General features: G+C 43.2%; 1 protein-coding gene across 1 annotated transcript in view; it reads left to right on the plus strand.

Annotated features, from left to right (window-relative positions):
- Positions 1-26,574, plus strand: part of PAH (phenylalanine hydroxylase) — a 90,323-nt gene that overhangs the window by 55,732 nt on the left and 8,017 nt on the right. The window contains exons 5-9 of the mRNA XM_027541955.1: positions 3,734-3,801; positions 14,867-15,063; positions 18,702-18,837; positions 19,943-20,012; positions 23,480-23,536. Of these exons, the coding sequence (XP_027397756.1) occupies positions 3,734-3,801; positions 14,867-15,063; positions 18,702-18,837; positions 19,943-20,012; positions 23,480-23,536 (528 nt within the window). The remainder of the gene's footprint in view (positions 1-3,733; positions 3,802-14,866; positions 15,064-18,701; positions 18,838-19,942; positions 20,013-23,479; positions 23,537-26,574) is intronic.

Raw genomic sequence — 26,574 nt, forward strand, 5'->3', positions numbered from 1 at the left:
ACTGCCAGGGAAGTCCAGTTTTCTTACTGTATTGTCCCAAAGCAACTTACTTTCATCCAGAAGAACTGGGTCTAGCAGTAGTTTTAAGTTTTCAGATTCCTAAGCTTTCCTGCTTGTAGTTAATGATTTAAAATCATTCAGTGCTTGAGGGAAAACACTATAGTTATACTTTGTGATAACTATTTTATGGAATCTTTTCTAAGCTGAATAACTGCTTAATTTGAGATTTAGTTTTGGAGTGAAAAACTAAATAATATGGAAATTTTACTTTACTTTTTCAGTGGGAAACATTTAGATTTTTCTTTTTCTCAAAAAAAGAACTATAAATATCCTAGGAAACAAACTAGGGAACTTCTTTCTCCCCTTCCTTTCTCTCCCCCTCTATTTATCCCTCCCTCCGCCTTATCCTTTTCTTCCTTGTCTATTTTAACAAGTGTTGGTGGTTCTTTCCATATGCCAAACAGACTCTGTATGCTATGGATACTCAGGTGAAACTACATTATATACATGGACCCCTGGTTCTTTGGAATTACTGGTGGAGTTGGGTTTTATAAAACAGTTCACTTCAGTTCAGTCGCTCAGTCGTGTCCGACTCTTTTCGACCTCATGAATCGCAGCACGCCAGGCCTCGCTGTCCATCACCAACTCCCAGAGTTCACTCAGACTCATGTCCATCGAGTCAGTGATGCCATCCGGCCACCTCATCCTCTGTCATCCCATTCTCCTCCTGCCTCCAATCCCTCCCAGCATCAGAGTCTTTTCCAGTGAGTCAACTCTTCGCATGAGGTGGCCAAAGTACTGGAGTTTCAGCTTTAGCATCATGAACACAATAACCAACCAACCAATCAAGTGAAGCAGAAAACAATATCTGAAAGTCAGAGAATACTTATCCTTTAAAAAGAGTCTTTAAGTATTACTCTCCATGGCATAAACCTTTGTTGTTGATTCATTAATGCCTTGGTTTGGAGGGATGGTGGGACATAGAAATTGCAAGCTAAAGTGATGGATGGTATGGTTTATTGGTAGATGCTTGGAGGGAACAAAGCAAGGTTCTAGAGTGATGACACTGATATCTTGTTTAACTAAAATACAGATTACAATCAAATTTTTTTGGAAAATGGTCTTTTTTCTAGCTTTTTTGAAATATAATTGGCATACAGCATCATGTAAGTTTGGACTTACAACCTGCTGATTTGATATGTGTGCATATTTTAAAATGATTGCCATATGTGATTACTATATATATTGTAATATGATTACCATATGTAAGGTCAGTTAACACCTCTATCTTCTTACATAATTACCATTCTTTTCCTGTGGTGAAAACATTTAAGATCTACTCTCTTATCAGCTTTCAAGTATAAAGAGTAGTATTTTAACTATAGTCATCATCCTGCACATTAGATCCCTAGAACTTGTTCATCTTGTAACTTGAAGTTTGACCCTTTAACCAACAGCTCCCTGTTTCTCCCACTCTCCTCCTCTGGCAACCACCAATTTACTTTCTGCCTATGAATTTGGCCTTTTTAGATTCCACATATAAGTGATGTCATACAGTACTTGGTCTTTCTCTAACTTATTTCACTTAGTAAAATGCTCTCAAGTTCCACCCATGTTGTCAGAAGGTTTTTCCTTCTCTTTGTATATATGTACCACATTTTCTTTATCCATTTATCTGTCAGCGAACACTTCATTTATTTCTGTATCTTGACTGTTTGAATGGGGATGCAGTGGACATAGAGGTGCAGGTACCTCTCTAAGAGTGAGTTTATTTCCTTTGGATATATACATACAAGTAGGATTGCTGGATCATATAGCAGTTCCATTTTTAATTTTTTGAGGAACCTCTGTACTGTTTTCCAAAGTAGTTATACCAATTTACATTCCCATCAGTAGTACACAAAGGGTTCCTTTTCTCCACATTCTTGCCAACACTCATCTTTTTGATAATCAGATCAGATCAGTCACTCAGTGTTGTCCGACTCTTCGCGACCCCATGAATCGCAGCACGCCAGGCCTCCCTGTCCATCACCAACTCCTGGAGTTCACTCAGACTCACGTCCATCGAGTCAGTGATGCCATCCAGCCATCTCATCCTCTGTCATCCCCTTCTCCTCCTGCCCCCAATCCCTCTAACAGATATGAAGTAATAGCTCATTGTGATTTTAGTTTCATCTTACTGATGATTAGTAATGTTGAGCATCTCTTCATGTACCTGTTGGCCATTTGTATATCTTCTTTGGAAAAATGCCTGTTCTGATCCTCTGCCTATTTTTAAATCAGACTATTTGATTTTTGTCTATTGTTTGAGTTTCTTGTATATTTTGGATATTAATTCCTTAGCTGATGAAGAGTTTGCAAATATTTTCTCCTATTTTATTGACTGCCTTTTCATGTGGTTAATTGTTCCTTTCGCTGTGCAGAAGCTTTTCTGTTTGGTGTAGTCCCACTTACTTACTTTTGCTTTTGGTGTCATATTCAAAAATTCATTTTCTAGGCCAAGGTCAAGGAGCAATCCTGAGAAAGAACAAAGCTAGAGGAATGACATGCCCTGATTTCAAGCTATATTACAAAGCTATAGCAATCAGAACATTTTAGTATGGGCATAAAAACAGACAGATGAAGTAATGGGACAGATTAAGAGCCTGGAAATAGACTCATGCACATATAGTCAACTAGTGTTTGATAAGGGAGTGAAGAATACTCAATGGGAAAGGATAGTCTCTTCCGTAGATGGTGTTGGGAAAACTGGACATTCATACGCAAAAGAATGAAATTAGACCCCTGTCTTACACCACTCAAAAAATGAACTTGAAATGCATTAAATTAAGACCTGAAATGATAAAACTCCAAGAAGAAAACATAAGGAAAATGTCCTTTTAACCAGTTGGGATCATCTCCAACTCTAAGATGTGACCTCCCCCAACCCTCAACACTGAAAGACACACTTGGCCTCTTTTCATTCAGAAATGTTTACAAATTGCTGGGGAAAGGCTGCCTGCAAGTCAGCCTCAGAGGAGAAACTAGTATCCTGTTTATGCCCTGGGGCAGAATCTTAGTTAGTCAGGCCCCTGCCAAGTTGTAAAGGTTGATATTTCCTGAAGTGAAGTGAAAAGAGTATGGAACTGAGTGATTCAAATCCTAACTTTACTGGACTGCTCTTCTCTGAACCACTGTTTATTCTGGAAAGAAAGGGATCATCACACTGGTTTACCTTACATGTTTCTTGTGAGAGTTATAAGTTCCTAGTATGCACAGACTGGCACATAATAGACACTGAGTAAATGGTATTTTTAAAGATTGCAATACCAGTAAGCGTTTACCTGTTAGTCTGTTAAGAAGTTAGGAGACAGTGCTGGACTCATACCATGGGTCAGGACTTGAGTGGCTGTTGTCTATCTTCTTCCTAGACATTTACCCTAAGAACTCTGCCTAATTTAGCACATTTATAGATTAGAAATGCTATAGATGAGATTTCTTTAAAACCCAGACACCATTTGTGCTTAGGAATCCCAAGGCAGAGCTCGCATTGAATTGAAAGTGTGGCTAGTAATGTGTCACTCATGATATCTTATGGGACAATTTATGCTCAGATTAACTGAGACTTTATTTTCAGAGTATAATCAGGGGAAGGCGAGATGAAGTGTCAGTGGTCAAAGGCCCCCATTCAAAGCATGTGTAGATAGGCCAGGTTTCAAAGCCTGAAGAAATAAAGTGTCTCCTTTCTTCCCAGGGATTTAAAGATCCTGTATACCGAGCAAGACGGAAGCAATTCGCTGACATTGCCTACAACTATAGACAGTAAGTCTGCTCTGTGTGTTGGTGGGGGATGGGGAGAAGACCATACTCTCCTTTGCCCAAAGTTGGAAAATACCAGCTTGGAGAATCCTTCCCTCTGTGTATGTTTGTGTATGTTTAAATCCTCCCTTTAATAACACACATTTAAAAATTCACCACGAGATAAAACAATATTACCCCCTACACCAGGGCCCAGCTCTCTCCCAAGCTTTGTTGTGTAATTACGCAGTGACATCTGACATAATTATAAAAGGCCTCAGTCCTGAATAAAAGAGCCTCTGGTGTTTCTGCATTAAACCAGGAAAAAGGAGAAAGAAGTATTTACATTCAAGAAGGAGTTGGCTGCTTTACTGAATTAGTGAATCATTGGAGGTTTCAGGAGAGCCAAGCCTCAGGGTTCTACTTTTATCTGATCTGACCCAGATGCGAAGGGCAATTTTAGAATGAGTTTATTTTTTTCTCTCTGGGATTCTGCCAGATTTTAGCCAGAGGAAAATGCAAATATTAAATGTTATTTGGGAAGAGAATTGTTTTGCTATTTTGAGTTCTTGGGAACTACAGAAATGCTCCCATGAGAAACTTAGTGTTTCGGGACCTGAGCTCCATTCCTGAGTTAAGGGTTTGAGAAAAGACGTGCTCAAGAAGAAACATACAGGGTTTACAACATGAGGTGATGGGACTTTAACAGCTTTGCTAGAATACGGGGAAGATAAAGGAGATGCTAACGCTTTGTATACAGAATAAAAACGACCTTCACAAGGGAAAGGCTTCCAGAGAAAATTTCTTTATCTGAATGAATCCTGGTAGTAGAAGGATCCAGAACAGTGCTGACCTTAGTCATGTCTAGACCCAGCTGGACTTTGGCTTGTGGCAAGCAGGAATCACAGAATGTGGTGACCTCTCTCCCGTGTCCCCATCATGACCCCAGCATGGTCAGGTGGACACATCAGACACAGACAAGAGTCCTTCTTCAGATAGTCAATAATAATAGCTCATTTTTAATCTCCTTGTTATGTCTGGGGCTTTGCTAAATGCTTAATGTGCATAATTTCATTTAGTCTTAATAATAACTCCCCATTTTTCAGATGAAAAAACTAAAGCTTTAGAATATCCCAGTAAATAACTTGCCAAAGTCATAGAACTGGAAGGTGGCAGAGCCTGGTTTTGAACTCAGGCTTTTTTAACCACAAAGTCATTCTCAACCACTTCCTTGAGTGTCTGGGGAGTCTCCAAGTCAGGAGACCACACTTCTCCTGATGTCCAAGGAGCTGCTTACGGGGTGCATTCACTCCTTCTTGGCTGTTGGGACTTGAGGGGGAGAAACTCAAACCACCTCTTTTCCATAAAAATATTATACCTGGTGAATAAGTGTGGAATTGGTTGAATGCCTCATGATTCTGGATGATCATGAGTTAAACTGGCTACTGAAACCCATCCAGAGATGGCTGGTACTCAAAGGCACACCAGATATTTTCAGGCAGTTTTATACCTCATGTTCAGTTCAGTTCAGTTCAGTTTAGTTACTCAGTCATGTCTGACTCTTTGTGACTCCATGAACCGCAGCACGCCAGGCCTCCCTGTCCATCACCAATGGCCAGAGTCTTCCCAAACTCATGTCCATTGAGTCAGTGATGTCATCCAACCATCATTTGTTATCCCCTTCTCTTCCTGCCCTCAATCTTTCCCAGCATCAGGGTCTTTTCAAATGAGTCAGCTCTTCGAATTAGGTGACCAAAGTATTGGAATTTCAGCTTCAACATCAGTCCTTCCAATGAACACCCAGGACTGATCTCCTTAAGGATGGACTGGTTGGATCTCCTTGCAGTCCAAGGGACTCTCAAGAGTCTTCTCCAACACCACAGTTCAAAAGCATCAATTCTTCGGTGCTCAGCTTTCACTGGAGAAGGCAATGGCACCCCACTCCAGTACTCTTGCCTGGAAAATCCTATGGACGGAAGAGCCTGGTAGGCTGCAGTCCATGGGGTCGCTAAGAGTAGGACACGACTGAGTGACTTCACTTTCACTTTTCACTTTCATGCATTGGAGAAGGAAATGTCAACCCACTCCAATGTTCTTGCCTGGAGAATCCCAGGGACGGGGGAGCCTGGTGGGCTGCCGTCTATGGGGTCGCACAGAGTCAGACACGACTGAAGTGACTTACAGCAGCAGCAGCAGCAGCTTTCATTATAGTCCAACTCTCACATCCATACATGACCACTGGAAAAACCATAGCCTTGACTAGACGAACCTTTGTTGGCAAAGTAATGTCTCTGCTTTTGAATATGCTGTCTAGGTTGGTCATAACTTTTCTTCCAAGGAGTAAGCGTCTTTTAATTTCATGGCTGCAGTCACCATCTGCAGTGATTCTGGAGCCCCCCAAAAATAAACTCAGCCACTGTTTCCACTGTTTCCCCATCTATTTCCCATGAAGTTATGGGACTGGATGCCATGATCTTAGTTTTCTGAATGTTGAGCTTTAAGCCAACATTTTTACTCTCCTCTGTCACTTTCATCAAGAGGCTCTTTAGTTCTTCACTTTCTGCCATCAGGGTGGTGTCATCTGCATGTCTGAGGTTATTGATATTTCTCCCGGCGATCTTGATTCCAGCTTGTGCTTCTTCCAGCTCAGCGTTTCTCATAATCTACTCTGCATACAAGTTAAATAAGCAGGGTGACAATATACAGCCTTGATGTACTCTTTTTCCTATTTGGAACCAGTCTGTTGTTCCATGTCCACTTCTAACTGTTGCTTCCTGACCTGCATACAGGTTTCTCAAGAGGCAGGTCAGGTGGTCTGGTATTCCTGTCTCCTTCAGAATTTTCCAGTTTATTGAGAGCCACACACTCAAAGACTTTGGCATAGTCAATAAAGCAGGAGTAGATTTTTTTCTGGAACTCTCTTGCTTTTTCTGATCCAGCAGATGTTGGCAATTTAATCTCTGGTTCCTCTGCCTTTGTAAAACCAGCTTGAACATCTGGAAGTTCACAGTTTACGTATTGCTGAAGCCTGGATTGGAGAATTTTGAGCATTACTTTACTAGTGTGTGAGATAAGTGCAATTGTGCAGTAGTTTGAGCATTCTTTGGCATTGCCTTTCTTTGGGATTGAAATGAAAACTGACCTTTTCTAGTCCTGTGGCCACTTCTGAGTTCCAAATTTGCTGGCATATTGAATGCAGCACTTTCACAGCATCATCTTTTAGGATTTAGTGAAGTGAAATTCACTTCATGTAGTGCTTTCACCTTGTGTAGTGAGGTGAAATTAAAAGACACTTGCTCTTTGGAAGAAAATATATGACAAACCTAGACAACATATTAAAAGGTAGAGACATTGCTTTACCAACAAATGTCCGTCTAGTGAAAGCTATGGTTTTTCCATTAATCAAGTATGAATGTGAGAGTTGGACTGTAAAGAAAGCTGAGCACTGAAGAACTGATGCTTCTCAACTGTAGTGTTGGAGAAGACTCCTGAGAGTCTCTTGGATAGCAAGGAGATCAAACCAGTCAATAATAAAGGAAATCAGTCCTAAATATTCATTGGAAGGACTGATGCTTAAGCGGAAACTCCAATACTTTGGAAAAGACCCTGATGCTGGGAAAGATTGAAGGCAGAAGGAGAAAGGGATGACAGAGGGTGAGATGGTTGGATAGCATCACTGACTAGATGGACAGGAGTTTGAGCAAATGCTGGGAGTCAGTGAAGGATAGGGAAGTATGGCATGCTCCAGTCCATGGAGTCACAAAGAGTTGGACATGACTGAGTGACTGAACTGAATAGTGAAGTGAAAGTCACTCAGCCGCATCCAATTCTTTGTGATCCCATGAACCTCCCAGGCTCCTCTGTTTATGGAATTCTCAAGGCAAGAATGCTGGAGTGGTTTGCCATTCCCTTCTCCAGGGGATCTTTCCAACCCAGGGAATAAACCCACGTCTCCCACATTGCAGGCACATTCTTTACCAGCTAAGGTACCAGGGAATCACCTCATATAGATGAACCCCAAATGGTTAAGTGATGTACTGAAGGGCATATCTCTCATTAGGGACTGAACTTGTCCTCCAATTTAAAGCCTGTTTCTGACCTCATCTCCGCTCATCTCTTTTGAACTTCTGATGCTGTTTTCCATCCCTTCCTTCTTTGCTTTTGTCTTTTATCTCAACATCTGTTGCAGTTGATTCTCATTCTTTGAAGGTTACTTGCTTACATTGATTTGAGACCCCTGCAAACACAAGGGATTTCCACACTCACCCCCAGATATGTGCAGAGCAAGGAAAAATGTGAGTCTCCTGATGCATCAGTTCCCAACTGAGGTCAAACAAGGCAACACTGCCTTGTTGTTTCGGCTTTTCTACTGTAAACAAGTGTTTCTTTTGCGGTCTCTTTAGAGCCATGTTTGTTGACTTTTTGTTCTTTTGGTTGGTAATTTTGTTGTTTAAAATGGCCCTCCAGCATAGAGCTGAAATTCTGTCTCATGGTCTTGAGTACAGGATGGCTCTGACATGCCTAATGGGAAAAATGTGTGTTCGATATGCTTCCTTCAGGACTGGGCTGTAGTGCTGCTGGCTGTGAGTTCAGTGTGAATGAATCAACCATACATTAAGTAAGGTGTCTTTAAACAAAGGTACATGCAAGACAAGGTTGGGATTATGAGTTGAAAATGTGATCTGGGTCCTGCATTTCACATAGGAGCAGCGGTTCAGTGTTCACTTACTCAGAGTTCATGGTGTCTTGATGGAACAGAACTTCTGTCAGTAAGGAGAATAAACTCTGTTTTGCTCTCTGAAGGTTTCCTTCCTTCCTTCCTCCTTCAGGCTTCATCTGTCTCCTCTGGCCTCCTCCTCCTACCCCAGAAATCATCATGCCTTTCAAGACCCAGTTTTGACCCTCTTCCTTGGGCTCTGCCAGCCTCCATGCCAAACAGCCCCACATTCTGGCCTCTAGCACCTTCCCAGTCATCCTCCCACATGGAGGTCAAAATCCTGCCCCTTGAGTCATAGACTCACAGGATCAGTTGATCCAATGTGTTTACTCTCTTCCAGGACACATGCCAAGAGCAAGACCAACAAACTCCATATCCTCTGGGGATTATTGAGAAAGACAGACAATGACAGAAAGAACAATACATGCGATCCGTATGACCAAAGTCAAAACACGGGTGTCACAAGGCCATATAATTAGGAACTTCAATTCTGACTGGAGGGTATTGGTTAGAGGAAGTGACATTTAGACTGAGAACTGAAGATGGAGTAGAAGTTTATCGGCCCAAGAGAATGAGGAAGGTGAACGGGAGGGTAGGTATGGTTAAAAACAGGACTTTTGTTGTCAGATGTATATTTGGGTCCAGAACTGAATTACTGGAGGCAGTCAGAAAGCAGCTAAACCCTGTTAGCAACCTCTTCTTGGCCCATCCACCATGGGATGCTCTGGCTCCTCCCTAAGAATATTTAGCAAAAGTCTTAAAACATCAGTTTGAAGAGGCACTGTCAAATTACTCTTGTGTTTAGGGGTACCAAATTATTTGCCTTGGTAATGATTACATGTATGGGGACTTGGTGTAAAATAAGACTGAGTGAGGAAGCTGATACTTTCCTGGACTATAGGTGCTGGATTATCTTGAATGCCATCTTTGGTTGGTGGAATAATTCAAAACCAGTATCTTCTCCTTAAAATACGTTTTTGTTTTTGTTTTTGTTTTATTTTTTTTGGAAGAGAGATCCCAATGGGCTGAAATCTTATTTCAAGCTAAACTGACAATTTTTATTTTAAGCCAAATTAATACTTTCTCTCAAATATCTTGGTTTATTTTACTTCATGAGATCATAGTTTGGTAAAATAATTGATGATATATTCAAAGACTGAGGATCTTGTGTAACCTAGGTCTCTTGGTAGAAGAAGATGGAAGCAAATGTGCAGAATTTAATTCCTAAGTAGACCATGGATGGACAGAGGAGCCTAGCAAGGTCACGTGATTTAGTGACTAAACAACAATAAATATTCCCAGAACATCATGGGTGTTCAATAACTGTTTGTTGAATGAATAACGAACCTAGGAGACCCTATGACAGTAGAGATTCAAAGTACCAAGTCAAAGATGGAGCTAGGGATTGTGTCTAGAACCACTTAGAAGGCAGCTGCTGCAGAGTTTGATTGTTTCTGGAGTGGGGCTTAGACTTTAGAATTTTATCAAAGAATATGCTAAATGGACTATAAGAATTTTTATCTTTTAGCCACAATTGAACTGAAACAAAAGGGGTGTTTTATCGGCTCCTATAAGTACAAATTGTAAAGGGAATAGTTGAGGTGGATCTAGGACTCCACATCTCATTCTCCTTCCTTCCCCCTGACTCTGGTGTCCTCTGTAGTGACCTTGCTCTGAGGCACTGGCCTTATCTCTCTCAGAAGTGAACCTAGCACCTCTAGGCTGACACCACAATCTGGCCAGAGGTTCTATCTCTTTTCAACAGAATCAACAAAAGTTCTTTCACTGAGTCTCATTGGCTCTGATCAGGAAATGGGCCTATCTCTCAGCCAATCACTGTGGCCAGGGAAATGAGACACTCTAATAGGCCAGACCTGGTCACATGCCCCCTCTGAAGGTAGGAAGGGTGGAGTCTCCTTTTACTTGAACCTGCAGACGAGAGGGGAGAAGGGTTCTTTACTGGAAGAATGGGAATGGGTATGGAACTCTGGAACAGCAAATGTCAACCGAGGGGATATCTCATTGCCTAGTATGTTACAATCTCCTGAAAATTTGTTGCTCTTATAGCAGAGACTTTGCTTTCTAAATGAGAATCTGTTACAGTGATAATTTCCAACTATCCAATGGTATTGTTTGTCAGCACCAGTGTTAGGTACTTTATACATAGCATTTCACTTACCTCTCCCCCATACCCTCCAAAGAGTTACTTGTTATTAGCCCATGTCCTGGCTGTATAGGTTCAGAGAGGTTTACTAAATTGCCTGAGGCTACTCAGTCAATGTCAGAGCAAAGTCTACTTACCTCTGACCTTTTCCAAAGCCTATTTTTTCTCTTTGTCAGCACTTAACCCCTGAAACAATGGTGCCTCTGTAGGCAGGTCTTTCATGGTGTTCTTTTCACAGTTCCAACACCATTATAGACCCTCTGGGCTTTTAATTCTTAAAGAAAAATTGGTCTTTTCCCCCTACCCTCTGCCCATCATTTCATGGCACATAACAGTGACTTTGCTTTAATGTCTTTGGAAGAGCCACAACTCTGAAAGGGCAAGAGGGACCTAGTTTGAAGCCTGAAAACGATCTATAATTCTAAGGTAAACAGTCTTGCCTTGTCCCAGACACTGTGTACCCTGTTAGCAAACAGGCCAGCAGCCCAGAGAACAGTCATGGGCCTTTGAACTCAGGCTTTGTTTGGTTTTCATTTTTTGCTGTTCAGAATATGGCTCACTCTTAGCTGGTTTTCAAAAGGACCTTTTGAACTAATGACGCTTGGATAATAGAGTGTCACCTGGGAGTATATTGGAATCCATAAGCCTGGGCTCTCCCCTCCCTCACAGGATCAGGATATGAGGGGTTCAGTTCAGTTGCTCAGTCATGTCCGACTCTTTGTGACCCCATGAATTGCAGCACGCCAGGCTTCCCTATCCATCACCAACTCCAGAGTTCACTCAAACTCACGTCCATTGAGTTGGTGATGCCATCCAGCCATCTTATCCTCTGTCGTCCCCCTCTCCTCTTGCCCCCAATCCCTCCCAGCATCAGAGTCTTTTCCAATGAGTCAACTCTTCGCATGAGGTGGCCAAAGTACTGGAGTTTCAGCTTTAGCATCATTCCTTCCAAAGAACACCCAGGACGGATCTCCTTTAGAATGGACTGGTTGGATCTCCTTGCAGTCCTAGGGACTCTCAAGAGTCTTCTCCAGCACCACAGTTCATGATTTTGGAGCTCACCAAAATAAAGTCTGACACTGTTTCCACTGTTTCCCCATCTATTTCCCATGAACTGATGGGACCAGATGCCATGATCTTCGTTTTCTGAATGTTGAGTTTTAAGCCAACTTTTTCACTCTCCTCTTTCACTTTCATCAAGAGGCTTTTTAGTTCCTGTTCACTTTCTGCCATAAGGGTGGTGTCATCTGCATATCTGAGGTTATTGATATTTCTCCCGGCGATCTTGGTTCCAGCTTGTGCTTCTTCCAACCCAGCGTTTCTCATGATGTACTCTGCATAGAAGTTAAATAAACAGGGTGACAATATACAGCCTTGACGTACTCCTTTTCCTATTTGGAACCAGTCTGTTGTTCCATGTCCAGTTCTAACTGTTGCTTCCTGACCTGCATATAGGTTTCTCAAGAGGCCAGTCAGGTAGTCTGGTATTCCCATCTCTTGAAGAATTTTCCACAGTTTATTGTGATCCACACAGTCAAAGGCTTTGGCATAGTCAATAAAGCAGAAGTAGATGTTTTTCTGGAACTCTCTTGCTTTTTTGATGATCCAGCGGATGTTGACAATTTGGTCTCTGGTTCCTCTGCCTTTTCTAAAACCAGCTTGAACATCTGGAAGTTCATGGTTCACGTATTGCTGAAGCCTGACTTGGAGAATTTTGAGCATTACTTTACTAGTGTGTGAGATGAGTGCAATTGTGCAGTAGTTTGAGCATTCTTTGGCATTGCCTTTCTTTGGGATTGGAATGAAAACTAACCGTTTCCAGTCCTGTGGCCACTACTGAGTTTTCCAAATTTGCTGGCATATTGAGTGCAGCACTTTCACAGCATCATCTTTCAGAATTTGAAATAGCTCAACTGGAATTCCATCACCTCCACTAGCTTTGTTTGTAGTGATGCTTTCTAAGGCCCACTTGACTTCACATTCCAGGATGTCTGGCTCTAGGTCAGTGATCACACCATCGTGATTATCTTGGTCGTGAAGATCTTTTTTGTACAGTTCTTCTATATATTCTTGCCACCTCTTCTTAATATCTTCTATTTCTGTTAAGTCCATACCATTTCTGTCCTTTATCGAGCCCATCTTTGCATGAAATGTTCCCTTGGTATCTCTAATTTTCTTGAAGAGATCTCTAGTCTTTCCCATTCTATTGTTTTCCTCTATTTCTTTGTATTGATCACTGAGGAAGGCTTTCTTATCTCTTCTTGCTATTCTTTGGAATTCTGCATTCAGATGCCTATATCTTTCCTTTTCTCCTTTGCTTTTCACTTCTCTTCTTTTCACAGCTATTTGTAAGGCCTCCCCAGACAGCCATTTTGCTTTCTTGCATTTCTTTTCCATGGGGTTGGTCTTGATCCCTATCTCCTGTACAGTGTCACGAACCTCCATCCATAGTTCATCAGGCACTCTATCTATCAGATCTAGGCCCTTAAATCTATTTCTCACTTCCACTGTATAATCATAAGGGATTTGGTTTAGATCATACCTGAATGGTGTAGTGGTTTTCCCTACTTTCCTCAATTTCAGTCTGAATTTGGCAATAAGGAGTTCATGATCTGAGCCACAGTCAGCTCCCGGTCTTGTTTTTGCTGACTGTATAGAGCTTCTCCATCTTTGGCTGCAAAGAACATAATCAATCTGATTTTGGTGTTGACCATCTGGTGATATCCATGTGTAGAGTCTTTTCTTGTGTTGTTGGAAGAGGGTGTTTGCTATGACTAGTGCATTCTCTTGACAGAACTCTGTTAGCCTTTGCCCTGCTTCATTCCATACTCCAAGGCCAAATTTGCCTGTTATTCCAGGTGTTTCTTGACTTCCTACTTTTGCATTCCAGTACCCTATAATGAAAAGGACATCTTTTTTGGGTGTTAGTTCTAAAAGGTCTTGTAGGTCTTCATAGAACCGTTCAACTTCAGCTTCTTAAGTGTTACTGGTAGGGGCATAGACTTGGATTACCATGATATTGAATGTTTTGCCTTGGAAATGAACAGAGATCATTCTGTAGTTTTTGAGATTACATCCAAGTACTGCATTTCAGACTCTTTTGTTGACCATGATGGCTACTCCATTTTTTCTAAGGAATTCCTGCCTGCAGTAGTAGATATAATGGTCATCTGAGTTAAATTCACCCATTCCAGTCCATTTTAGTTTGCTGATTCCTAGAAAGTTGACGTTCACTCTTGCCATTTCCTGTTTGACCACTTCCAATTCGCCTTGATTCATGGACCTAACATTCCAGGTTCCTATGCAATATTGCTCTTTACAGCATCGGACCTTGGTTCTATCACCAGTCACATCCACAACTGGGTATTGTTTTTGCTTTGGCTCTGTCCATTCATTCTTTCTGGAGTTATTTCTCCACTGATCTCCAGTAGCATATTGGGCACCTACCGACCTGGGGAGTTCCTCTTTCAGTATCCTATCATTTTGCCTTTTCATACTGTTCATGAGGGATAGGTCCAATATATGTACTTTAGCAAACTCTCCATAGTTTTGTTATGTCATAACAACAGATACTGGGTAAGCAGATTTTTTACCTAGCATGCATTTAAATATTCTTATAACATCCTAGGGGCAGAAATACCAAATCCAGCAAGTTTATGCCCACTCAACAAGGGATCTCAAACTCATGGTACATGTAGTAAATCCACTTGAGCTCACAGGTATGGTTGCTTTAGTTGACAATACAAAACACTATTGTTTTGCTTGAGCTTGGATGCTTTTGTTCAGAAAGAGGATGTATTCTTCACTTGTCTCAGTCCCCATCCTCCTATTATCTATCCCTGCTACTTTACACATTTATGTTAAATGCTAAATGTTAAATGTACTTCTGAAGGTAAGTGCATTTCCACACTGGGTAAAGAGTAGAAGATAGAAGAGCAGAAAAGCCCAGTGGTTTCCCAAAATGAGAAGAAATCCTTGGTGCAGTGGGTAAGGTTGCAAGCTTCTGTCCTTGCTTAACCAAGTCACATGAAAATTTCCTGTATCAAGAAGTGGAATTTTCCTCTTTCAAATAACTTATGAAATAGGAAATCCACTGTCTTCTGGGGTGGCAGCTCAGGGACTTTGGACCCATGTCCCCTCTGCCCAAGCTCCTTCACCTCCTCTGCACCTGCCCTGCTGCTGACAAATATTTCATGTCTGTTTCCTAGTGGGCAGCCCATTCCTCGAGTGGAATACACGGAGGAAGAAAAAAAAACATGGGGGACGGTATTCAGGACCCTGAAGTCCTTGTATAAGACCCATGCTTGCTATGAGCACAACCACATTTTCCCCCTTCTGGAAAAGTATTGCGGCTTCCGTGAAGATAACATTCCCCAGCTCGAAGAGGTTTCTCAGTTTCTGCAGAGTAAGTGCACATCTGGGTCAAAAGATTGGGGGCTGGGGATGGAAAGGGGAAGAGAAGGAAATTTAGGCAAGTGTGATTGTGTTCGTGCTGATGCAGGCAGGTTGATTTTCCCAGGAAAATGAATATTTCACTGCTGGGCTCTGCCTCCCTGCCAGGCCCCACCAGTATAACACTGTCATCCAAGAAAAGGCATCCAGTGTGGATTTTGCCATGTTTATATCCCTGAAAGGTTTTTCTAATACTCAAAGCCCAAGGTGCCTAGTCAGGGTTCTCCCCGCAGCTCCTGCTATGTTATGAGCTGGCTGCAGTGTGCATTTGTGTAAGATATGCACTATTGGTGCCAAGAGATCTGAGCCCTGTCTATTCATCTGGTCTTTGGAATCTTGTTTTGATCCTCTCTAGTTGGGAGAACCTTCCTTAGTTTAGTCATTTGTCAAATGGAGACCATCCACCATTTAGTCTTTCTCACAGGTAAATTGTGAGAATGAAATCAAATACTGAACGTGAAAGCCTAGCGCTCATGTGTAGTAGGTGCTCACTGAGTTTGGGATGCATTGCAATCTGAGTAACTCAGTAGGTAAACAGGTGATTAAACTGACCTGCCCATCATTTCAGGGGAGAAAAGTGTTTTCTTTTCTGCCAGGAGCTGTTGACTCAGCAAAACCAAGATAAACAGTCAACACATGTTAAACACCTACTATGTGCTAGGTAAAATGCGGGAAATTAGGGAGACAGACCAGGTTATAGGTTATAGAAGGAAGAGTTTTCTATGCCTCAGAGCTATGCAGAGACGATGTGGCCAGCTCTAGGGCAAGAAGCCAGGGAAGCTACCTAGTAGGGAGGGAAGTGGGAGCTGGACTAGATGGGGAGTGAGTTGGATGACCTTTTGAATCCCTTCTATTTAGAGTCTTTACTATTCAGCTAAAGAGAAGAGCAGGGCTTAAGCAAAATGAACTTCAACCTGAGGGTCTAAGACACATAAGCCAAGGGACAAAGGAGTCTTAAAGATATTCTTTGGCTAATTACCTGTGTTGCTATGGCCAATAACAGGAAGAATACAACAGCAATGCTAGCAGTTGTGTGTGTGTGTGCGCTCAGTCATGTCTGACTGTTTTGCAACCCCAAAGACTGTAGCCCATCAGGCTCCTCTGTCCATGGAATTTTCCAGGCAAGAATACTGGGGTGGGTTGCCATTTCCTCCTCCAGGGGATCTTCCTGACTCCGGGATTGAACCCATGTCTCCTGCATTGGCAGCTGGATTCTTTACCATTGTGCCAGCAATTTGTGGGGTGGCAGGTGGGGGTGGGAAAGAAGTATGTGCTAAGTCATTCCAGTTGTGTCCGAGTCTTTACAACCCCATGGGCTATAGCCCTCCAGGCTCCTCTGTCCACAGGGATTCTCCAGGCAAGAATACTGGAGTGGGTTGCCATGCCCTCCTCCAGGGGATCTTCCCAACCCAGGGATCGAACCTGGGTCTTCAGTGCTACACGTAAATTCTTTACCATCTGAGCAACCAGGGAAGCCAGTGGACTATATACTGCACCAGTGCCTAGGAGAGAAGTACAGTTCAGTTCAGTTGCCCAGTTGTGTCTGACTCTTTGCAACCCCGTGGACTGCAGTATGGCAGTCTTCCCTGTCCATCACGAACTCCCAGGCTTGCTCAAACTCCTGTCCATTGAGTCAGTGAAGCCATCCAACCATCTCATCCTCTGTTGTCCCCTTATCCTCCCGCCTTCAATCTTTCCCAGCATTAGGGTCTTTTCCAATGAGTCAGCTCTTCACATCAGGTGGCCAGCGTATTGGAGTTTCAGCTTCAGCATCAGTCCTTCCAATGAATATCCAGGACTGATTTCTTTAGGATAGACTGGTTGGATCTCCTTGCGGTCCAAGGGACTCTCAAGAGTCTTTCTCTAACACCCCATTTCAAAAGCATCAATTCTTCAGTGCTCAGCCTTCTTTATAGTCCAGCTCTCACATCCATACACGAGTACTTGAAAAACCATAACTTTGACTAGACAGGCCTTTGTTGGCAAAGTAGTGTCTCTGCTTTTTAATATGCTGTCTAGGTTGATCATAGCTTTTATTCCAAGGAGCAAGCTTCTTTTAATTTCATGGCTGCAGTCACCATCTGCAGTGATTTTGGAGCCCAAGAAAATAAAGTGTCTAACTGTTTCCATCGTTTCCCCATCTATTTGCCATGAAGTGATGGGACCAGATGCCCATTGGAGAAGGCAATGGCAAACCACTTCAGAATTCTTGCCTTGAGAACCCCATGAGCAGTAGAAGAGAAGCATCAAGTAGCGGTTCTAGAAACAGACTCTGAAGCCAGAGTGCTGGTAGCTGTGACCTTGGGCAGAGCTTTAATCGCTGCATCTTCTCAGGTCCCCCATCTGTAAAGTGCAGAGAATAGGAGCTCTACCTCCTAGAGTTACGATGAGGATTAATTCGTGTATATAAAGTGCTTAAACCTGTGTCTGACACATGGTGGGTATGATACAGTGTTAGCTATTACTATGGAGAAGGCGATGGCACCCCACTCCAGTACTCTTGCCTGGAAAATCCTATGGACGGAGGAGCCTGGTGGGCTGCAGTCCATGGGGTCCCTAAGAGTTGGACACGACTGAGCGACTTCACTTTCACTTTTCACTTTCATGCATTGGAGAAGGAAATGGCAACCCACTCCAGTGTTCTTGCCTGGAGAATCCCAGGTTCGGGGGAGCCTGGTGGGCTGCCGTCTATGGGGTCACACAGAGTTGCACACGACTGAAGCGACTTAGCAGCAGCAGCAGCAGCTATTACTATCATGATCATGGTCGTTACCATTCTCCTTCCAAGTCTGAAATTAGGGAGATTGAGAGACAGATACAAGAGCCAGAGGATGGGTGATCAAAATGATATTGGTATTTTATTACCAATAGAAGCTGCTTCAAGAATGTGGTATAGATGTGTAGGCAAAATGGACTTTCTAATGTTTCACCCCTGGATTAGGTAAACTAACTTGCCAATTAATTCAGTGGCACAGTATCTAGTCATTGGCTGGCTAAAAGCAGACTAGAATGTGTTCCTGTGTGGACAGTCAAGAGAGAAAGGGCAGAGAGGGTGAAGTTGAGAATATTCATTTCCTCTTCGCAAATTCTCAGTCAGAGAAGTCACTGTTCCTCATGGGGTATACCTATATGTGCTATATGGAATGCACTACAGAAAAGCTAGAATTGCTCCTTTCATATTCTTCCCTCCTGGGAAGCAGAATGAAAATTCCCTGCTACTCTGGAAACATGAGAAGTAAGGAATAAGTGTTCCACCCTAACAAACAGTAATGAAAGTTTAAATTTATTGGAAGTTTCCATGTGCTAGGCTCTAAGTCTTTTATACTTATTAGCTCTTCTGATTCTCAGAATAATCTTAAGAAATATTTCCCCACATTTTGCCCGTGAGAAAACAGGCTCAGAGAGGTGAAGTGGCCTGACCCAGATCACCCAGCTAGAAAGTACTAAAGCATAGATTTGAAGTCAGTTCTGCTTGGCGTCCACGTCCGTGCTCTTGGACAGTTGAATGTACTGCTTTCCTCCCCAGTGGTCTTCAGGCCCCTCTGGCTCCCTGTGATGGGCTCTGAGTTTTCTTTCTCCTCTGCTTCCCAGGTTGCACTGGTTTCCGCCTCCGACCAGTCGCTGGCCTGCTTTCTTCTCGGGATTTCTTGGGTGGCCTGGCTTTCCGAGTCTTCCACTGCACTCAGTACATCAGACATGGGTCTAAGCCCATGTATACACCAGAACCGTGAGTACTGTCCTTTTGCTATCAGTTTCTAGCCACAGTGAGTTGTATCTCACCTGGCTCCAGGAACAAGGCTGGGACTCACTGTGGGCTGGTCCACAGGACTCATTGCCTGCATTGTTTGATGATAGTGCAACAAGGGCATTTCATCTCTTCTGGGGACTTCCCCCATCCAAATAGACTGTACTGATTGGAGATTTAGGCATCTTCTGAATCAAAGGTTCAGATGAGAGAATGAGAGTTCACATTCAAATTCCAAAGAGACTGTAGAAAAGTCAAAGCTATGAAATGCCAAATGGGAATAGGAACAAGTGACAGCCAGGTGGTCTCAACACTTCCTGATTCCTGGATCACATCTAGATGACTCTTATCTCTTTGCCTAGGTTGGGTCTCAGCTGAAGATACAGAATGTCTGGCCACTATGCTTCTTATTTTTGCATGTAGCCATCTCCTTAGACAGCTAGAACCGAAGTAGTTTATGTGATCAGTCAGCAGGATACCTCAAATGATCTTTCCCAGCCTACAAAATTCATTACTAGAAATCAGAAAAGACCTATTACTAGTAAATCTGGCACCTAGAGTGTTAAATAAATGTAAGTTTTCTTCTGTAACCAGTGTCAGCCCCCTCCAGGATAAGACAGGAGCATCATTAATATTATTATTGTTGTTGTTACTGTTAATATTACTTCTACTATTATTATTATTTAGTTCTCATGGAGAATAACTGAGCATATTGTATCTGCCCAGGGATGTCAATACCAAGGAGAAGACTTGGGATGGGAAGTGTTTGTGATCCACAGTTCATTCAGGTGTATGGCTGCCCATAGGTGTACTGGCTCTTTTGTTCTGCATCCCACTGGGCATACGCTCAAAGTCCTCTGGCTACTGTGTTCTGTCCTGTCCCTTACATTTCTCTTCCCTTCTTCTTTTTCTCTTGTATCTTGTTTCAACTGATACCAAGCCTTACATACCCCTTATTCTTAGGAATGAGGTTATAAGACTGAATGAGTTGCTTGTTGCTTTCTGCCCATTCCTTGTGTAGAAAGACTGAGTCCTGCATAGCTTATAGCCCTCCTCCCCTCCAAGCTCTGTGCTTTTTGTTTTTCAGGGACATATGCCATGAGCTCTTGGGACATGTACCTTTGTTTTCAGATCGCAGCTTTGCCCAGTTTTCCCAGGTGAGCAGTTAATTTCTCTAGGCTTCTAGTTACAGGGTGAGACCTGGATTGCTCAGATAAATTGAACCCATGGAGGGGCTCCCATGTCCTCTGCGAGGGTGGAATCCAGGTATAGTTCTGTGACCCCATCACAGGTGGGAATGTGGTCCCATGGGGCTGGCTAATTACCAGTTCCAGGGACCACAGCATGGAGCTGGTGATTTGGTTGTCCTAGGAATTGTGTGTTATTGACTTAGCTAATTTCACCTGTCCTACTGGATGTAGTTTAAGAGCCTTTTCATCTGTGAAAACCTCCCAGATCCCCATGCAGAAGTAACCTTGTCTTCTTCCAAGTTCTCGTGGATCTTTCCCCTCATATTTTGGGTCTTTGCCACTTTCTACCTTATCAGGCAATCATTTTTGTATATGTTTTAAGTAAGTAAGATGGCATTTGCCAAGACTCTAGTGCCAATAGGCTGACTCATGGCAAAAAATAAAGAGCCAGCTGCCTTCTCACCATCATCAAGGCAGCAAGCTAAGCTTTGATTCATCTATTACAGTGGTGAGCAGGCTCAAAAATGCTTTTTGGATGAGTGAAAGAATCCTGCAAATTCTCTTCTGGCACTGAGAGGCAGCCCCAAACCATGGCTGGGCAACTGAGATGGTGGGAGAGTGGAATGGTAGTGCTGAGTAGCCCGGAGCAAGTTGCCAGTCACCACAGAAGTGGATCAATAAAGAGCCCTTCCTGATAGTCTCCTTCCTCACAAGGAGGAATAATGATCAAATAGAATGACCTATGAGCAAATGCTGGGCCAAGGATGAGTTTCACAGTAATGGGATTGTATGTGAATCACTTAAGCATATTCCTTTAGCCATAAAGAACTATTTCTACTCTTGAATGAGGAGGCTGCTACATGGTAGCTGAAACAGAGAGCAAAATTAACTGCTTACCAAACAAGGAAAACTGTACTTATGAGACACAGCCTCTCTAAACAAAGGAAACAACTGCTTTTATGTGTGTTAGATGCTCAGTCATGTCTGACTCTTTGCGACCCCATGGACTGTAGCCCACCAGGCTCCTCTGTCCATGGGATTCTCCAGGCAGGAATACCAGAGTGGGTTGCCATTTCCTCCTCCAGGGGATCTAACAAACCGAGGGATTGAACCCCTGTCTCCTGTGCCTCCTGCATTGGCAGGCAGATTCTTTGCCACTGAGCCACCTTATGTGGGCTTGGGGGAATTGCGAAGTTCAGAGATTGTTGGACTTTTAGAAGTGGGAGTGTTTAGAAATTAGGTGAACCTTTGCTGTGGAAGTGTCACCACAGGAGTAGCTGACTTTCAGAAGTGTGGTTCCTGCTGCCAAGATGTCATAGATTGCTATCAAACTAGGATTGGAAGTTTTTATTCTCATTACTAAAAGTTTTAGTTCCCAGTCAGAGGCTAAATGGCCATCCTCCTTAAGCCATTTCCAATTTGGGGATCCCCACAGAGGGGTTGGAAGTTACCTGAGTCAGCAGACAGGAGCTTCTGGCTCATCTGTGTTCCTGGTTCCAATTTTGACCTGGGCAGTTCCAAAGCAGAGAGTTATTTTGAGTTCCCTGAGCATATTCTTTTTTGATCTAAAAGCAGGACTAGTTTCCCACTGGAGTGCAGAATGGACTGGGGATGAACCACTTTGGGTTCCTTGTTTTAGGCAAGATCTGGGCTCACAAAGAATAGTGGCTATAAGAACAGGGAACCCTTTCAACCTGCATTTATTGATGATGACTTCTGTTAGACTTGGGCTTCCCAGGTGGTGCTAGTGGTAAAGAATGCGCCTGCCAGTTCAAGAGACGTAAGAGACGTGGGTTCAGCCTCTGAGTCGGGAAGATCCCCTGGAGGAGGACATTGCCTCTCCTTAAAGGGATTTTTCACGGGCTGTGCATTTGGCCTGTACAATGCTCTTTCCTCTGCTATCATCAGAGCCAATAACAGCCTCACTTTCATCAAGTCTTTGCTCAAATATCACCTTTCCAATAACGCTTTCAAATTGTGGTGCTTGAGAAGACTTTTGAGAGTCCCTTGGACTATAGGGAGATCAAACCAGTCGATCCTAAAAGAAATCAACCCTGAATGTTCATTGGAAGGACTGACGCTAAAGCTGAAGCTCCAGTACTTTGGCCACCTCATGTGATGACTGACTCATTAGAAGAGGCCCTGATGCTGGGAAAGATTGAGGGCAAGAAGAAAAGGAGGTGACAGAGAATGAGATGGTTGGATGGCATCACCGATTCAATGGACATGAGTTTGAGCAAATTGAGTGAAGCACAGGAAGCCTGGAATGCCTCAGTCCATGGGGTTGCAAAGAGTCGACATGACTTCAAGATTGAACAACAGCAACACAGTGATTTTTTAAAACCATTCTGGAGCCTTATTTAAAATCACAGCCTCAGGACTTCTCTGATGGTTCAGAGATTAAGAATCTGCCTTCCAATGCAGGCATTCGAAGGTTCGATTCTATCCCTGGTTGGGAACTAAGATGCCATATGCTGCAGAGCAACTAATCCCGCATGCCTAGAGAAGCTGCATGCCACACTTACTGAGCCTGCAAGCTGCAACAAAGACCCAGTACAGCCAAAAACAGAAGATGAAGGATAGGGCAATCAAAGCCCCCGACCCCACCCCTGCTTCTCTGGCACGCTGGATCCCCCTTGTCCCTTTCTCCTTTTGTTTCTTCTTTCCGAAGAACTTATCACCTTATGACATGCTTATTATTTACTGTTTATCCACTTAAATGTAAAAGTCAGGAATCTTTATCAATTTTGTACATTGCCCGTCACATAGAAGGCATTCAATAAATATTTTTGGAATGAATGAATGCATATTAGTAGGAAAGAAATATAATATATATGCACACACACATATATATATTTGTATATATATGTATGTGCTTTGTCTGCTGCAAATCAGTCTGGAGCAAATGCTGTAAAAGAGTCAGAGACCACTAGGGGCTTCTGAGTTGGGACCTGTGATGAGAGGTGGCCCATGACATCTCAGACTCTCCAGCTATGCATATACCTGGACAGATGTCAAGCATTTCACAGCAAGTCTCCTATGGTATCTTCAGGGGGCTTGATGAAGTCCCATCTGGTGCACCAGGAATATTCCACTTGAACTGTGGAAGGATAATCAGGACTTGAAACGTTAGACACAACCTACCGTGTGACCTTGAGCAGGTCATCTCTTCTCTGTGCCTTGGTTTGCTCTTTTGTAAAGTGAATAGAGGACCAAGTGATGGAGAAAGGCTTCCTCCATCCTTGAGATCTATGATTCTGTGAAGTGTGGTCAGGGAAGCCTTGACAGAACAGTTAAGAGTCTACCTGGGCCCTTCTGAATGTATCTAGCCACCCATCCCCTTCCTGTGGTCAAATACGAGGTTGGATCTGAGAGTCAAGGTTGAAGGTCAGCAGACCCCAGCCATGTCAGTGCTGGTTTCTCTGCCGTTACAGGAGATCGGCCTTGCCTCCCTGGGTGCACCTGATGAGTACATTGAAAAACTTGCAACAGTAAGTACCCTCTCTCCCTGGTGGATGGTGGGAATGTCTTGGGCCTTTGAAACTTTGCTGCTTTCCTGAAAGCCAGATCATTTGAAAAAAGAAAAAATCTGAATGCCTTGCTTACATTTGCACAAGTGACATTTCACATTTTGACTTCTTCTTAGTGGTTTGATTTTGAAATCAACTATATGCAGATGTTTACATGTAACTTTAAACAGTATGTCTTGAAAGCACCAACAGGCTATAATGATAGTCGTTGAGAACCCCCTTGAGTGGGTAGGTAGTCGTCTAGATTCACATCTTTGAAAAGGAAAATATTTACTTTCTACCTAACACTGGAGCCAGCATTGGATCTTTCCTTTCTCAGATCCAAGGTAGAAGTGGGAACTGGCTTTTCCCTTCTAACCAAACACTCTCTTCCCCAGGAGTGTGATGACTGTCATCCATAGACACCATGGATGAGCACCACAGCAGGGGCTTTCCTTCCTGTAGACCCCTTTCCAACTTGAGTGATTCCCTCCCTAATCTCTAAGCCACATTTTTAAATAATATGCTCAGCTTGGAAGAAAAGAAATAAAACTTTATAACGGAACTAGGGACTACAGATTAATGCACACATATCATTCAGTTCAGTTCAGTTCAGTTGCTCAGTTGTGTCTGACTCTTTGCCACTCCATGGACTGCAGCACTCCAGGCTTCCCTGACATTATGATATATCTGTTTAGAAGTTTGTGAATTTAATTTAAGAGAAGGTTGAAACCTCCCAGATCCTTTCTCACTGCCCAGCTGCTCTGAGACCTTGGGCAAGTAGCTTTTGCACCCTCACCTCTAAAAATGGATACAATTTTTTATATCATTTCCATCTCAAAAGTACATCATGAGGATCTTGAGGATCAAAAGAGTTAAATTTGTGTGGATGTAAGTTTTTAAACGCCAGATGCTGTGGTGATACAAAAAGCAACTTTCAAGGAAACTGCAGAACTTGATCGAACCTCTCATTTGTAAGAAAAAAATAAACTCAAACACAGAGCATTAAGTTACCTGCTGTAATTATGATAAAAGTATTCATTACCAACCTAGCTTCTCAAAAATAATCTTATTATTAATATACTGATCTGGGAATAGTCTTGGGCCCCTTGGTCTGCCCTTGAGATGCTGTGTCACTGTATGTATGTAACTTGACCTCTCTGGGCTAAAGATGTCTCATCTGTATGTGAGGAGCTCAGACTGACTCTGTTCTGACAGCCTTCCCAGGTTTCACATTCTCTGCTGTTGCTGCTGCTGCTAAGTCGCTTCAGTCGTGTCCGACTCTGTGCGACCCCATAGATGGCAGCCCACCAGGCCCTGCCGTCCCTGGGATTCTCCAGGCAAGAACACTGGAGTGGGTTGCCATTTCCTTCTCCAATGCATGAAAGGGAAAAGTGAAAGTGAAGTCACTCAGTCGTGTCCGACTCTTTGCGACCCCATGGACTGCAGCCTACCAGGCTCCTCTGTCCATGGGATTTTCCAGGCAAGAGTACTGGAGTGAGGTGCCATTCACATTCTCTAGTGCAATAAACAGACTTACCTAGAAACCCTGGGCCTTGGCTTTCTCTTGGCCGTACAGTAGGAAAGAAAGTGAAAGTCACTCAGTCGTGTCTGACTCTCTGCGATCCCATGGACTATACAATCCATGGAATTCTCCAGGCCAGAATACAGGAGTGGGTAGCCTTTCTCTTCTCCAGGGGATCTCCCCAACAGGGATCAAACCTAGGTCTCCTACATTGCACGTGGATTCTTTACCAGCTGAGCCACAAGGGAAGCCTGAGAATCCTGGAGTGGGTAGCCTATCCCTTCTGCAGCGGATGTTCCTGACCCAGGAATCAGTTCTAGGACCTTATTTCCCAAGCCATTTATCTGGGACATGTTGCACTGGGAGCTATTGAAAGAAAAAGACTTGGTTATTTGGGAGGCTGAGTGCAGTGACTGACAGGGTTTTAACACAGATTTTTGGATGGTGGGGATATTGAATAATAACCTTAGAACTTTGAGGCCAAATAAGGAAGCAGATAACTCAATAAAATGCAGTGATGAAGTTTATTGTGGGTAACTTTTTTTTTACCCACAAATAAGATCTTTTATTTGTCACCATTAAGAGTCTGCATTTTAAACCGATTCTTGGACTGGTGGCTCGTATCCATCAGCTCGTTCAACTTTAGCACCTGTCTCATCCCCGGTAGCTTTTCCAGAACTACTACCTTCTGTATTGTGGGTAACTTACACGCAGGAAAGGGTGGGTAGACAGCAGCCAGAGGCTTTGGCAACCACACTCTATGCCACAAAAAGGGTACGGGGGGTTAAAGGGGCCAACGCTACAAGATCAAGTGCAGCCAAATTAAAATTTATTAGTTAATTAATTAAAGGGGCCAAAGCTAAGGGTAGAATCTGATTACTAAGGGAGAAGCAGGTTCACACTGTCAGGAGTTAGGGGTTTTTTCCTCCCCCCGGAAGGTCTCATGACCATTATTTCTTGTGAAGCATTACCCATCTGCCTCAGCAAAAGTTTTTATATGTCAGATGAAGTTTTTATATCAGATAAGAAGGATAAAAGTTGATGAGGAACTTATTTGGTGCAGTCCTTGTGAGTAGACTAAAGTTCAACCATGCAGAAAAGGATAGGGTTAGGACTTCAGGCTTAGATGGAACTGACAAAATGGAGTTGGCGTGGTTCAGCCACACAGATGACAGGATACTCCCTCACTGATTCTATCATGACCCAATTTCCTACCTCCCACTGAGCCTGATGGGATTGTCTGGTAACTCCAGCCAACTTGGGGGAGCAACTCCCTCTAGCTGATGCCACAGAGAAGAAAGCGAAAGGGGTGGAGGAGTTCCTGTCATAGAGAGTGGCTTGTTGGGAGTATCCTTTGGGGGCTTCCTTAATGCTCTCCCACAACTTCCCATCATATCTTGCATTCAGTTCAGTTCAGTTCAATCACTCAGTCATGTCTGACTCTTTGCAACCCCATGGACTGCAGCACACCAGCCTCCCTGTCATTCCCTGGAGC

Source organism: Bos indicus x Bos taurus, chromosome 5, assembly GCF_003369695.1.
Source record: "Bos indicus x Bos taurus breed Angus x Brahman F1 hybrid chromosome 5, Bos_hybrid_MaternalHap_v2.0, whole genome shotgun sequence".
NCBI lineage: Eukaryota > Metazoa > Chordata > Mammalia > Artiodactyla > Bovidae > Bos > Bos indicus x Bos taurus.